This window comes from Molothrus ater, chromosome 3 (assembly GCF_012460135.2).
Source record: "Molothrus ater isolate BHLD 08-10-18 breed brown headed cowbird chromosome 3, BPBGC_Mater_1.1, whole genome shotgun sequence".
In the NCBI taxonomy this organism is placed as follows: Eukaryota; Metazoa; Chordata; class Aves; order Passeriformes; family Icteridae; genus Molothrus; species Molothrus ater.
Window position 1 is genome coordinate 5,871,485 of NC_050480.2, and position 13,641 is coordinate 5,885,125.

Here is a 13,641-nt window from a genome sequence, read left to right on the forward strand (position 1 = left end):
TCTGAAACATGGAGTCAGATCGTCGTCTCTTGCCTCAACCTAAGATCCCCGTGAACACGGTCACAAACTACCACCTGATTCGAGACCCTCCTGACACATTCCACATTTTCCGACACTGTTTCTCCGCACCTTTCTGACCTTGCGGCATTTCACCTTTTTTTAATTTATTTTGTTTGTTTTTTTAAGGACATTTCCGCGGAGCCCCCGGCACTGAGGGGCTCGGCCGCTCGTGGAGCCGCCCCCTCACGGGGGCCGCGCGCCCGCCTCGCGCCTGCGCCGTGCGGCCGGGGCCGCCCGCGAGCCGGGCGGTGGCGGCGCCATGGCGGGGCCGGCGGGGGCGGCGTGAGTTTGGGAGGGAGGCAGGGACGGAAGAGGGAGCCGGGAGGAAGAAGGAAGTGCGGGCGGCGGGACAGAGGGACAGAGGTCTGTGTGTCAGCGAGGGGCACCCCGCGGGGTGGGTTGGGCCGGGCTCCCGGCTGCATTCCCGGCTCCGGGGCGCCAGCGGGAAGCTTCTCCCTCGCAGCAAATCGTGGCGTCCCCTGACAAAGGCGGGGAAGGGACGGTCGCGGTTCTCTCCAGGCAAGCGGGGTTGGCGCTTCCAGGCTGCTGAGCCTCCTCATTTTCCAGCCTCTCTCGTGTCTCCTGGAAGGATCCGCCGGTCCCTGCTGCTTTTCTCCCCCTTGTGACATTTAGCTCTGCTGTGGCTGCAGCCGAGGCCTTCCCGGCACCGATCGCCCCACAGAGCCGCAGCGATTGGCATCTGCCTGCTGGTAGAAGCCAGGAAGATTTTTAATTCACCTGCAATTATTTTTTTTTTAACTGCAATTTGATTTTTTAATTTTCTTGCAATGCTGTCTTCCTGATTTCTGTGTCATGACAATCTACAGTTCCCTTTCCCTTAAGCTGATCCATTCTTTATGTGTATATGTGCCTGTGATTTTGTTTTCCTCCATTTTTAGGAAATGTTGTCTTACCTGTTTTTGGAAATACTCTGTAATCACTTTGATTTTAAGTTCCTCCCCTTCACACCTTCCTGAATTCTCATCAAGAGGTTACATATGTGTAAAAAACCTTGTTTAACTCACCTTCATCAATTGTTTTCCTTTCTCTTCATTACTCTATCAAAAAAGGAAAAACTGTATATAATTTTTCTCCCCATAAATTAGCACTGAACCGCTTTTTAATCATCTGAATGATGCTGTGTGAGGGCTTGTAGATTTTGTGGGTTGTGCTTTGCTGTGGTTTCTTTCCTGGTGTTGGGGATAGGGGAGAAGGGCACTCAATTCCCTGGATCTTTGCATCTTGCCATTCAAAGTTAATTTTAAGTTGTCCTTGTCCAGTCTTCTGGGACCTCCCTCACCATCCAGGAACTAACAAAGATAACTGCCCAGAGAAGCTGTGGAATATTCATCCTCAGAGTTTTTCAGAATGCTCTTGGATATAGCCCTTGGCCACATGGAGGGTCCCTGCCGTGAGCAGGATGTTGGATGAGGTTCCCTCCCACCTTAGTCAATGTACATAGCTTCTCTGAACCCTCCTTATTTTGTGCCTTACTTGGCCTCTGTAGAAATGGGGGAAAAGAAGATTAGTGCTGCTCCATGCCTTAAAGTGAGCTGTGGGGCTGGAAGAGGTGCTGAGGGAGGTTGCTTTCCTTCTGTTCATTGGGAAAGTAGTGTCCAGTGTCGTGGGCATCATACTTTTAGATCCCTCTCTCAGGTTGGGGAAATAAAACAGATCCTTTCTCTCTGTTGGATGTAGGAGTGATGTGGGAACCAGCTGTTCTGCGTGAAGGACGAGGAAAAGACCACTTGATGAAGGGAAGAAACAAAACATCCCGTTAAATGGAAGCCATGAAGATATCAAAGCGCTTCTTCGCTTTTGGGATTTTGACATGCATAGCTGTTTATGTTGCATATGTAAAATGGCACTTGGGCTCCAAACCGTTTGTGGGAGCCACAGAAGGAGTTGCTGAAAGCAGAGGAGATAAACTGACCCATCAGGCAGTGACCACAGATCTCTCTGTCTTTTATGGAATTATGTTTGACGCGGGAAGCACGGGAACTCGCATCCATATATTTAAATTTGCTCAGCAGCCAAGAGGTATGTCCTGCTCATTGCATGACAGATTAAGTCTTCCATAAATTGTGGAGGAGATTATTGATGACAGTGTTCTAGGGTCTACTTGAATATACATGCTTCAGGTCTTTCCAGAGAGCCATCAGGAGGTATGAAAGATTCAGTAATGTGTATTTGGATGAAATTATGAAAATGTTCAACAAGGAGAAAATGCTGTAATGTCAGAATATGAAGTAAATAGCAGCTGTACTTTTAGACTACTGTCTTGAAGAAAGGCAGTTTTTCATCGCACTGATGGAAGAGACAATTATAAATTCAAACTGCCTTTTTTCCCCAAATTTTTAGGTTGTTTGGTGTCTCTAGTTCCTGGCAGTGAGCTGCTTCTCTCTACAGTGTCTAATTTAGTGCATCCTTGGCTTCAGTGTTGGGTTTAAACTGCAAAACAAAGCAAAAATTGCAAATAGTTCTATTAAAATTGCTGTGTGTTGCATCAGGACTGCTTTGGAGAACTGAGACAAAGTGTACAAGAAAGCTCCAGCTTTCATCTGCAGTAGTAAGCTTCATTTGTTTGTATGTTGTCAGCTCCCCTTTGTGAAACTCTTGAAGATCAGAGCCTGCGTGGGTGCTGTTAGTGGGTGATTTAAAGGCTGTGTTGAGGATTAGCAGGTGGTGTATGGTGTGATTGGCCCCTTAGGTTAAACAACAGTCCATGGATTTCCTTCTTTCCCTGCATCTCCAAGTTTTTGCTTCTTCCTTGCCTGCTTCATTTGAAACACAATTTCAGAATGTATCACAGCAAACGTTATGGAGTGTAAGTGTTGCCTGGACCGCTGGTTTATACAAGGTACTGCAGTTTTCCAAAGTACTGAAGTCTGCATCCCTCTGCTGCCATTGAAAATAGGAGAAAAGCTTCCATTAGGTTTCACTGGAATCAAGTTTAGCCAGAGCAGGGTAGGCTGAAACAAGAAGTCTTTTTTGCAGGTGCAGTTTGAAAAGCTGCACATGGCAGGTGTAAGGCCTCAAAGAGAGCTTGCACACATCTGGTTGACTGATGTGCATAGCGGACAGCAGCACCTGACAACCAGTCATGGCTTTAAAAGTGGTTTTCTCAGGTTCCAATTCCACACCCAGGGCTGTATTTAAAGGTCAGGTGGCTGATAATAGTTCATTAGACAGAGCCTTCATTTGACTTCTATTAGCACATAATAATGGAATTTTTTAAATGGTTTTCTTTTTGTGCATGCAAATTTATTTGTACCATTACTTATTTTGGAATACTGCTTTTGAACAGAGACTCCCAGATTAACCCATGAGACGTTTAAAGCACTGAAACCAGGTCTGTCTGCATATGCTGATGATGTCGAAAAGGTAATTTCAGTTACTTCTTTCCTGTCTCCCTTACCTTCTGGTTTGCAGGGATTTAGGGACTCCTAAGAGCCAGATGTAGACCCAGCTCATAGTGTTTTATGAAAGCCTTTGCTTTTTGAGAATTTGTCATACTGCCTTTTGAGCTTTTTGTAGCAAAAAAAATTGTGGCAGAGTTCTGTTTCCCTGTTTGAAATAGTGACTTTGTTTTGGACCAGTTGCTCAGTATTTCCCATTATATCCACTAGGCTTTATGCTGGTGAGATAGTAAGTCCTGCACCTTCTCTTGACCCCTTTTGATATTCATTTGTCTCTGTTACACATTTACAGTGAATCGTAGCTCTGATCACCCTTTTGATCCTTCAAAAGAGTTTTTAGCATGTCTTTTATTGTTCTTTCCTCACAGAGTGGCCAGGGAATAAAAGAGCTCCTGGAGGTGGCAAAGAAGGAGGTTCCTATGGAGCTGTGGAAGTTTACTCCTCTGGTCCTGAAAGCCACAGCTGGCCTACGGTTGCTGCCAGGAGAGAAAGCTCAGAAGTTGCTGGAAAAGGTATTATCTCTTGGCTTTCCATTTGCTTTCCAAAAAACCATGCTCCTGTTAAAAATGCAGCACCCCGGGACATTCCTGCAAGCTAGGGTGTCCATCTCCTGCCTTTCCCATGTATCTATGATACCAATTCCAACAAAGCAAATAGGATTCCCTTCCCTACCCATGTCCATCCCTTGTTAATGGCATTCCTGAGCAGTCTTCATGCTTGAAAACCCCTCACATCCATCCCTGTTTCTGCACCAAACTGCAGGGCCAGCACATAAAGGCTGCTGCTTGTTGGACTCTTGAACTTCAAAGTGGTGAGCAGCAGTCAGGATCTGGCCTAAGCAGAGGAGTAGTAGTGTAAAACTGGGGTTTTAAAAAGCTTGAAAAAGTATTTCTCTGAATGTAGCTTTTATTTGAACTACAGGTGAAGGAGATTTTTCAGGCCTCACCCTTCTTTGTAAGGGACAATTGCGTGTCGATAATGAATGGAACTGATGAAGGTAAGCAACTTTATGGAGACTCTTTCTGCAGTCCTGGAAATTCCTCTGCACTGTGACAAGTCCCTGCCTGCTGTAGTGGGAACCCATAAGCAGCAGGTTTGACAGAAGCAGAGTTTTTATGCAGACACAGGCAGTGCCTGCCAAAGAAATCTTGTGTACTGTTCTCCAATTTGAAGTCCTAAGCTCTGTCCTGATCTTGAAAGCTCTTAGTGTTGAGGAGTTCCTGTAGGATCATCAGAAAGCCACTGTGCAGTCAGCACTTTTGGAGAAATTTCTGAATATCTGCTTGTTGAAATGGTCTTCAACAATTGGGTTACCCCACTCTGCTCTTGACAATGCTTATCAGAGCTTTCTGGAAGTACTTGATGATCATAATGTTAATTATAACTCATCTAACAAGTGGGAATGTGAGTTCAATCTGAAAAAAAAATGTTATATATGGAAGAAAATACATGCTGAGGTAAGTTCATGTTGATCCAAAAATGTTGAGGACAGAATGTCAAAATTCTAAGTTACTGAGTGTTGAAATGTGTTTTAAATCTGCTCAGAAACCAAGCTTTAAAATAGCTGAAGCTGTTTATGAGTTTCTGTTCTTGCTGCTTAATGCAGGAAATATATTCTTTTTCTTTTGTTTTAAAATCAGTAATAGCAGTGATAGCCTGGGTTCAGCTAAGGATTGAAGTAGGCCATGCTCTCTGGCAGGCCTTGAGTTTTAACCACATGAATAAATATTTGAATTTGTTAACATAAGGTCACTGGTTCACCTAATTTATGGGGACCAGTTTCTAAAACAAGAAGAGGACAAAAACAGCATAGCTCGCAAAATTGCTTAGAGGAAAGCAGGCAAAATTAGAACACTGAAAGATGAAAATTCTTAGTATTCATAAAGATAAGTGGAGTGCCTGACATCAACAAAAGCCAGCAGTGGATGTTTTCCTAGAAAATGAACAATGTGAGTTTCAGTCATCTTTTTGTCTTTTAGCTAAGGACTGAAGCCTTTGTGACTTCCTGCCTAGGTTTTTGACCTGTGAAATACAGAGTTCTCCAGGCATTTCATGCATGGGGCTTCTCTCTCAAATATCACATAAGCTCTGATAGAGAAGGTCATTGTCTTTGTTCAAATAGCCTAATCTTGAATTTGTCAGCCATTGACAGTTCTGGAAACCTTCTAATATGGCTTGACTTACTTGTTGCTGCTGTTAGATAAAATTAAATGTTATGATCTAAGCATGTGTCTTCTGAATCTTTTCCTTATTAGGTATTTCAGCCTGGATCACAATAAATTTTTTAACAGGTATGTGTACATGAGCATGTGTATAAAGATATGACCAATGCTGTGAAATTCCTGCTCTTTTCTGCCCCTGTGTGGAATTTGCTCATTCATTGGGGTGGAATGGGAGAAAGAAGGCTCTGAGAATAAGTCAGCAGTTTGCTTTTAGCTTGGCCTATTTAAGTCATTAGGATTTTGTCCATTTACTTGATGGAGTGAGGAGTTTAATCCTTTTTCCTAGATGTTTAATGTAGCTTTTCTTTCAGTTCCCTCTAGGGTACCAGAGCATTTTATTCCTTTTTAGAGCCTGCTGTGACTCGGGCTAAATTTTTTGTGTGAGTATTCTAGATGTGCTTGGCAGCTGCAGAGAGTAAAAGAAAGTGCTGTGGTACTTCCTTACAGATTTATAACACAGAAATGCCACTGGTGTTTACACTGCTGAGTGAGAAAAGGGTAGCTGAAGAGTAGAGAGAAAACTGAGCTGAAGACCTCTCTGACAATACATAAAGCACTCTGCCATCCAAGTGCTCTGTTCAGCACACAGCATGTGGGGCAGTGTGCTCTGGAGCTTTTTGTGCTCCCAGGAAATACTAGAAAGGTCAGGGATCTTCAAACATCAGCTATCATGACGTATACTCAGGTACTTGGCACAAATTGTCCTTGTCAGAAGGGTGCATTTGAAGGATCTGACTGAAAAGAACTAGATCTAACTGAGGCCAGAGGTCTTGGCTGGCAGCAGGAAGAATTCCAAGAGAGCTGAGTCTCTCAGGCCAGCTCTTTTCACTCTGTCATCCCTTTGGCCATAGGAATCTGCAAAATATTGCCAAGGGATCAGGGAGAGGTGGCCAAGACAACCACATTCCTCTGTGTTACAAAGTGGTTACCAGAGCAGAGTTTGCAAAAGGTCTTTGCATCCAAAGTGTTTAGGAAAGCAATAACTAAAGCTGCTGTGATTAGGGCAGGAACAGCCAGTGAAGAAGTAAGAGACTCTTGTCACTTTAAGATTTTCAGGTCTGATAAAGCCAAAATCAGTGCCCAGTAGAAAACAGTGTAATTTAGTGCTGTGTGAAAGCTGAGAGTAGAGTTAGATTATTCTCTTTCCTTACCACTGTACTTCTGGTTTTGTTCCTAGCCAGTTTTTTCCCAGTGCCCACCATGGCTTTCTCTGTTCTGTCACACATTTCAGGCAGGCTAGATGACCCACAGAGGAGAAGTGTAGGGATGCTGGATTTGGGTGGTGGATCAACACAGATCACCTTCCTTCCACGTACCAAGGTAACGTGAGCATGCACACTGTTGGGAAATGCTGCTGCAGGAATCTGTAACTGCTCAGATTTCTTTCCCTTGGAAACAGAGCAAGAGTTTTGTCAGTGTGACGTGAAGCCACACTTGTGACTTGGTCATATGTGCCTTTTTATAGTCAGTCCCAGAGGCATTCACAACTCTTTGCCCATCCTCTTCATCCAGCTCCATGGGTCAGTGGTGCTTGTGGTGAGTCTGCCAGGGCTGCTTTATCTCGTGGAGGACACCATGTTCTGAATGTCTGAATCCTTGACTTTCAGTTTGTACAGCTTATAACAAAGAGCACAAAAACCAAGGCTCTTAATGAATTCAAGTCCAGCATATGGCCTACACTGGGGTTTAAGAACACAGTGAGGTGCCTTCTCAATCCTTGTTTCTGATTGTCCTGAGTTCACTCAGTTGCAAATGAATGCCATTTTAGCTTCCTGGCATTTTTACAGCTCTTCTCCAAAGCTCTGTGGTTCTGGTATTGTAAGGCTCTGGCCTGAGCAGAGATAGTGCTCATAGTAAAGCTGCACAAAAGCAGAAGGAGTGTCCCAAGCTGGGATGATCAAGACATTGCACTGTTTCAGCAGAATGACAAGGGATGTGAAGGGTCCAGGATGTGGAAATTCTGGAGATAGAGAAGGAGTTAAGATATGAGCAGCACTGTGGCCAGAGCTTTGCTCCCCACAAACACCCTACTGAGCTGATGCACTTGGGGAACAGGCTACCCTTTCATTCCTTCAGACCACAGGCTGATGCTTGCTCTGTTCCTTGGCAAGCACAAGGATGTGCTTTTCCTCTGGCTTGTGCAAGTTCACAGATGAATTCACTGGAGTAGGAAGTTAATGCGTGCCTGGCCTGCCTATTAGTTTGCACACAGTTCCTGTAGTAGGGATCATGTGAAGAGGCAGTTGCTGGAGCCTCTGGGCAAAAGCAGTTAAGAGCTGGAGTAAGGATTCATTTTTAATGAAAGTAACTCTTTTATACAGCATATTGGTGTGGACACAGATATAACCAGTTTGAACCCTGTCATGTGAAGACACTCTTAGCTCCAGGTTTTGTGGCTGTCTTGTGCATCAGCAGTCAAATTGAAATCCTTGCAAATTCATAATTTCTCTCTGAATCATGCTAGGATTGTTTCACATTTTTCCTAATGTGTTGGGAGATTACCTTGTTGATGTTTGCTGCTGGCTGGCAGAAACCTGCCAGTGACATCTTTTTCTCCCTCCAGGCAACTCTCCAGACATCACCATCTGGCCACACAACTTCATTTCAGATGTTTAACCACACCTACAAACTGTATTCATACAGGTTAGTTGTGGAAAAGAGAGCACAGTGCTCAGATGGAAGCTTTCTGTGAAGCCAGGGAGACTGAGGTGTTTCTCTGGAGTGGGGTCCTTGCAAATGAATACCATGAAGAAGCAGAGAACTTGAGCCATGTGATTTTGGTGGATTAACCTTGGCTGCCCACCAGATGCCCACCAAGTCCTTCTATCACTCCCATTCTATTAACAGGACAGGGGAAGAAAATAGGACAAAAAGTTCATGGGTGAAGATAGCCAGGGAGGTCACCAGTTATTGTCATGGGTGAAACAGAGTTGACTTTAGTCAAATTTTTTAGTATTTAATTTATTGCTAATTAAACAGTAAGATAATGAGAAATAAGAACAAAATCAAAGATGCTTTCTCTCCACCTCTCCCTCCTTCCCAGGCTCAGCTTCACTTCCAACTTTTATACCTTCTGACCACTGAGCAGCACAGAAGATGGAGAATGGGGGTTGCAGTCAGTTCATAATGCTTGGTCTCTGTTATTTCTTCTTCCTCACTGTCTTCTCTGCTCCCAGTGTTTTGGGCCAGCAGCTTCCTCCCACCCCGTTTGCTGTGGGGTGTGGTTGGGCTCAGAAAATCAGTTCTATATGCAAGTGTCTGTGCTGCCTTTGAGGAGTGTAGGAGCACCCAGTGAGGTACTAGGGGTGGAGTTAGAGAAATGCCATTGCCAGTTCTCCAAGAACCAGATTACAACTGACAGCTATTGCCTGAGCTTTTTCAAAGATAAATTATCCTTCTGGATAAGGTAATATGAGAACAGGCTGTCACACTGTTCCACTCATGTGCATGAGCTGCTGACTTGAGCCACTTTAATTACCATGGCTGTCAAGAGGAGACTGGCATGTCCCAGCTAGGTTGTCAGTGGAGTATCAGAGGAAGGATGTCTGTTGCTCACAGAGGCTTTTCTCCCATTTGCAGTTACCTGGGACTTGGGCTGATGTCAGCAAGGCTTGCCATTTTGGGAGGAGTTGAGGGAAAACCCTGTAAGTTATGGGCAGTCTTCAGATCCTGGTTCTGAGCTCAGGGTGTGTAGTCCTGTGGTGGGGGGAGGAGCTGTGTATCCCCTTCCCACTGGGCTTGAGGTTCCTGAGTGGCATGTGGGCTCCTGTCACCATGGCTGGGTGCATTTGAGATGAATGCAGGAGGTGACACTGACAGCTCCCAGGAGACCTGGATTCTTGCCAGCCCTAGGTTGGGGGTGGCATGGGACATCCAAACCATGACTGGGCTGTGGAGGGACCTTGCTGAAGCTGCAGGACAGTATGGAGAAGGGTTGGGGATGAAGGATCTGAATTTACTCTTTATGTTTTTATCTAATGTGGCTTTGTTTTACTTCTGCAGTAGGAGAAGGGGAGGAATTGATCAGCCCTTGTTTACCACCTGGCTTCAAATCCGAATGGCAACACGCTGAGATAGTGTACAAAATTAAAGGACAGAAGGCAGGTATAGTGATTTATCACTCTTGCTGTCTAGGTTAGCTGCTATTAGCACAGTAAATACACACTCATCCTCTTTCAAAGACACCAGACTCTGTTTACTGCTCTGTCTGGCTTCTCTTGATGTGCTGTCAAAGAGATCCTGCAGTTCCTTTGTCTTGTGCCATGATGTGTCTGTCCAGTCAGTAAAGCTGCTAGACATGATGCAGATGGAGTTGAGCAGCCCTTGAATAGGTCTTTCAAAACCCTTCTGCCTCAAATGATGTTGTCCATCTCTGATCTATCACATAGTCCCAACATGAGGATGGTAGGTGTCTGCCTCTAGAAGAAGATTCAGATTTCAGTTCTCTGTGAAGAGTTTTGCTATTTTGCAAAAAGGTGCCTGTTTCCTGGCAGATCCTAAATAAAGTCTATATATATTTAACTCTCAGCCTGTAATATGATTTTTTTGTCTTCTTTCAGGTGAGCCTCTGTATGAGTCTTGTTCTAATAAAGTGGCAAAGATGCTCTACAAGAAAGTTCATAGAGCTGGGGAAGTGAAGGACCTGGACTTTTACATTTTCTCCTACTACTATGACTGTGCAGCAGAGGCTGGTCTCATAGGTATGTCTGCTTCTGAGTTAATTTCATTTTAAATGGCAAGTTATGGAAGCAGTGGGAACACTTAGACACATCACAATGCTTTGCTAAGCTGTCATGGAAATTAGTCTGTTAACACTGCTGTGCAGCATTGACTTGATATTATTGTCTACAATATAGACAATATTATTGTCTATAATATAGAAGTTTCTTCTGTGAAAGAAGATATGGGCCTGTGAAATAGGACCTACAGCCTCTGATAATAGTTTTTAAACAGTTTGAATTTCAGAAATGGTTGTTACCCAATTAGCTCTACAGTCTGAAATAGAAAAAACTTCATGATGATAAACAAATTTCTTGAGCAGTAAAGCAGTAAAAATTATTTGGGCTGTGTGTTTGCTCCACTGACCTTTTGATGGAATGAAGATTTTCAGATATTTCCACATGCATTCAGAATGCATCACATAACTCTTTTCCAGTGGTGTGCTTGTGTACAAAAGGCTGTCATACTGAATGGTAAAAAGCAGATAATGAGATCTCAAGTTAGTTTGGACAAACACACCTTCCATCTCAGCTACTCTCTTTTTACAAATAATTTCAGATTGAATGTGTTGCAGAGCACCACTGCCCTGTCAGATCTGGTCACAGATGTTCACTGGACAGGGCAGTGGAGAAATGGGGATCAGGTGAGATGGTCTGTAAGCTCTGTTTCTGCAGGAAACAAGGCTAAAGGTTCCTTATAAACCAAGGCTTTTGAATCTATATTGAGAATCCTTTAAATGTTCTTTTACCTTTAAAACCAGCCTGAATTTTGACATTGATTTCAGTGGCTCAAGGTTTAATTTCTAAACAACTTTTATGATTTGAGTCTACAATTGCCTTTATACAAAGACCATAAAAAACTGTTTTTTTTTCTTTTAGATAAAGAAAAAGGAGGAAGCTTAACTGTCAGTGACTTTGAAATTGCAGCTAAATATGGTGAGTAAAATACAAACACACACTAGTAATTGTGTGTAAATCCATTCCAGGTGCCAAATGTGAGACACACTAAGAAGCCTGATGCTTTTAAGTAAATATTCAGTCCCTCTAAATAGCATCTAACCAACATTTCTGCTTATTTCTGAAAATCTCACCTATTTTTATATTCGCTTCTGCTTTTGCAGTGGGTTTTATTTTGAGTTTTTCTTTTTATTTATATTGTTGGGCTTTTTTTAATTTGGTTTTGTCAACATTTGTTAAGTGCTGGTGGTCAAGAAAGATAACACACCTGTGGTTGCTCAGATATTCAAAGAATTGAAGTAGATTGAAGAAAGGCTCTTTTCCTGGAGAGATACAAGAAACTGCTGTTAGGGGAGAGACAGAATGTCTTGACTTCCTTACAAAGTTTATGCGCTTATCCTAATGTGTGTATGTCATTTCAGCCCCATTGTAACAGGTTCCATCACTGACAAATGCTGTTTTGTGGATTCATTTGAGATTTTTCATAGTGGGGCTGTTGTTAGACCTTAGCCTACAGTGTGCATTCAGACACTGTTTTCTTTCTTCTCAGTTTGTAAGACCATGGAAATCAGCCCTGGAAACAACCCTTTTCTCTGCATGGACCTCACATACATCACCTTCCTGCTGCAGGAACTGGGCTTCCCAAAGAGCCAAAGCTTTAAGGTGAAGCTCAAAGAGGGTTTCTGGGGGGAGTGGGCAGGAGGGTGCCAAGGCAGGAGTCATCCTGCCAGGAGCTTGGTTCTTGATTTACCTTCTTGCTACAACACATGGTGGGTGCAGCAACACTCTCCCCACAATGCTGGTAACTGTTTGTCATAATCTTCAGCACTCTATCAGTACTTGCATGCTTCAGATTCTCCCAAAAAAAAATGTGGTTTAACTTTTCTGCTTGTGTTTTTGGTTTTTTTTTTTTTGTCCAGCTTGCCCGGAAAATTGACAATGTTGAAACGAGCTGGGCATTGGGAGCCACTTTCCATTACATCGACTCACTGAACAGACTGCAGTACTAACACTCCTAGAAGGTGACTTTTTGGAATTTCCTTTTTTTGGAAGCCCAGCATGGGAGACCCTGTTGAAGGGTGTGCTTTTGGCTTCCAGAGTCCTTTGGAAGATCACCATGAACTACACTACTTTCCTCCCAGCCCCTGCCAAGCCCCCACCATCGCTAGCTCTTTTTTACAGTGCAGAGTGTAAAGGAAAAGCCTTGATTTGACAGCATGTGCCATCAGCTTAATGTAAAACTCGATCCTTTTGGAAGGAGAACCAGGACTCTGCAGGACATCTATGATCTCTATGAGAAAAACACACTTTTTTTTGGAATATGCCTCTGTACTATGTGCTCACCGTGTGCTGAAGTTGCTGAACAGTCACTCCAGAAGGAACTCTTTACTGTCCTGATTTCAGGGTGTTTTTTTCCTGTTGGTCAGCAGTTTTCAGTGATGATTTTTATTTTACTACTCCTGTGTTCGAAGGTAAACTTGTGTGTGTGCAAAAATGGTGCATTTACACATTATGCTGCTGACAGGCAGCAGCTTTGAAATGCAGCATGGAAGTCACAGCTCTGTGTTCCAGTTGCCAAAGGTGAAAAGCTCAGGAAGACTCTAGAACTGGATATAGGCTTGGAGGCATGAGTTGGAGCCTGTGTACCTGTAGAGTCAAAGCCTAATGTTGATTCCCTGGCTCTTGGGAGGTGGATGATGGAAGGCAACATCAGATATGCTGAATGAGCAAGGCCTGGGAGCTGGGTACAAGGATAATGATGGATTTGACACTTCTAGAGCTGATCAGAGGAAGATAGAGCAACAAGATGCAGCCACAAAAATAAACCCTGAGCATGGCTTACTGGACATTGCAGACTTTGTGCCCTGGCAAGGTTGATGCAGGGCTGGGGATTAATGCATTTGCATGGTATTTTGGGTGAGTTTTCCTGCAGACACATCTGTGCTACATGGATGTATTGTGATTGCAATGAGCCAGGGCAGGGTAGCCAATGTGCTCCACTCCTACAGTGCCTGGTATGCAGGCAGGGAGTGATCACAGGGGCTGGAGGAGATATGCTGTGTTATTTGTAATCTAACTGTGAATTTGTGATGTATTTAATGAATGTATAGAGAAGGCCCAAGTGGTCTTTTGGGGGTGCAGAAGAGCCCTGACTCATGGGCTCAGGACAGCAGTACATGACACAGTGACCTGCTGTGTGGGGACACTTGAACCTCGCTGTGCCGACAATAAACCCCCAATTTGAAATCAGAACGTGGTGGTGAG

General features: G+C 43.8%; 1 protein-coding gene across 3 annotated transcripts; it reads left to right on the plus strand.

Annotated features, from left to right (window-relative positions):
• The first annotated feature begins 292 nt into the window (after nt 1-292).
• Nucleotides 293-13,629, plus strand: ENTPD6 (ectonucleoside triphosphate diphosphohydrolase 6). 3 transcript variants are annotated; one of them, XM_036380511.2, is made up of 14 exons: nt 293-342; nt 1,759-2,100; nt 3,368-3,444; nt 3,848-3,991; nt 4,401-4,476; nt 5,735-5,770; nt 6,879-7,021; nt 8,265-8,344; nt 9,281-9,345; nt 9,704-9,805; nt 10,261-10,401; nt 11,299-11,355; nt 11,927-12,039; nt 12,297-13,629. In XM_036380511.2, exons 2-14 carry the CDS (start codon nt 1,842-1,844, stop codon nt 12,384-12,386), a joined length of 1,383 nt encoding a protein of 460 aa, XP_036236404.1. In that variant the 5' UTR covers nt 293-342; nt 1,759-1,841; the 3' UTR covers nt 12,387-13,629. The 3 variants fall into 3 exon arrangements, with proteins under 3 accessions (XP_036236404.1, XP_036236403.1, XP_036236405.1); XM_036380510.2 differs by having other exon boundaries at nt 313-423; XM_036380512.2 differs by having other exon boundaries at nt 313-423; nt 6,933-7,021.
• The last annotated feature ends 12 nt before the right edge of the window (nt 13,630-13,641 follow it).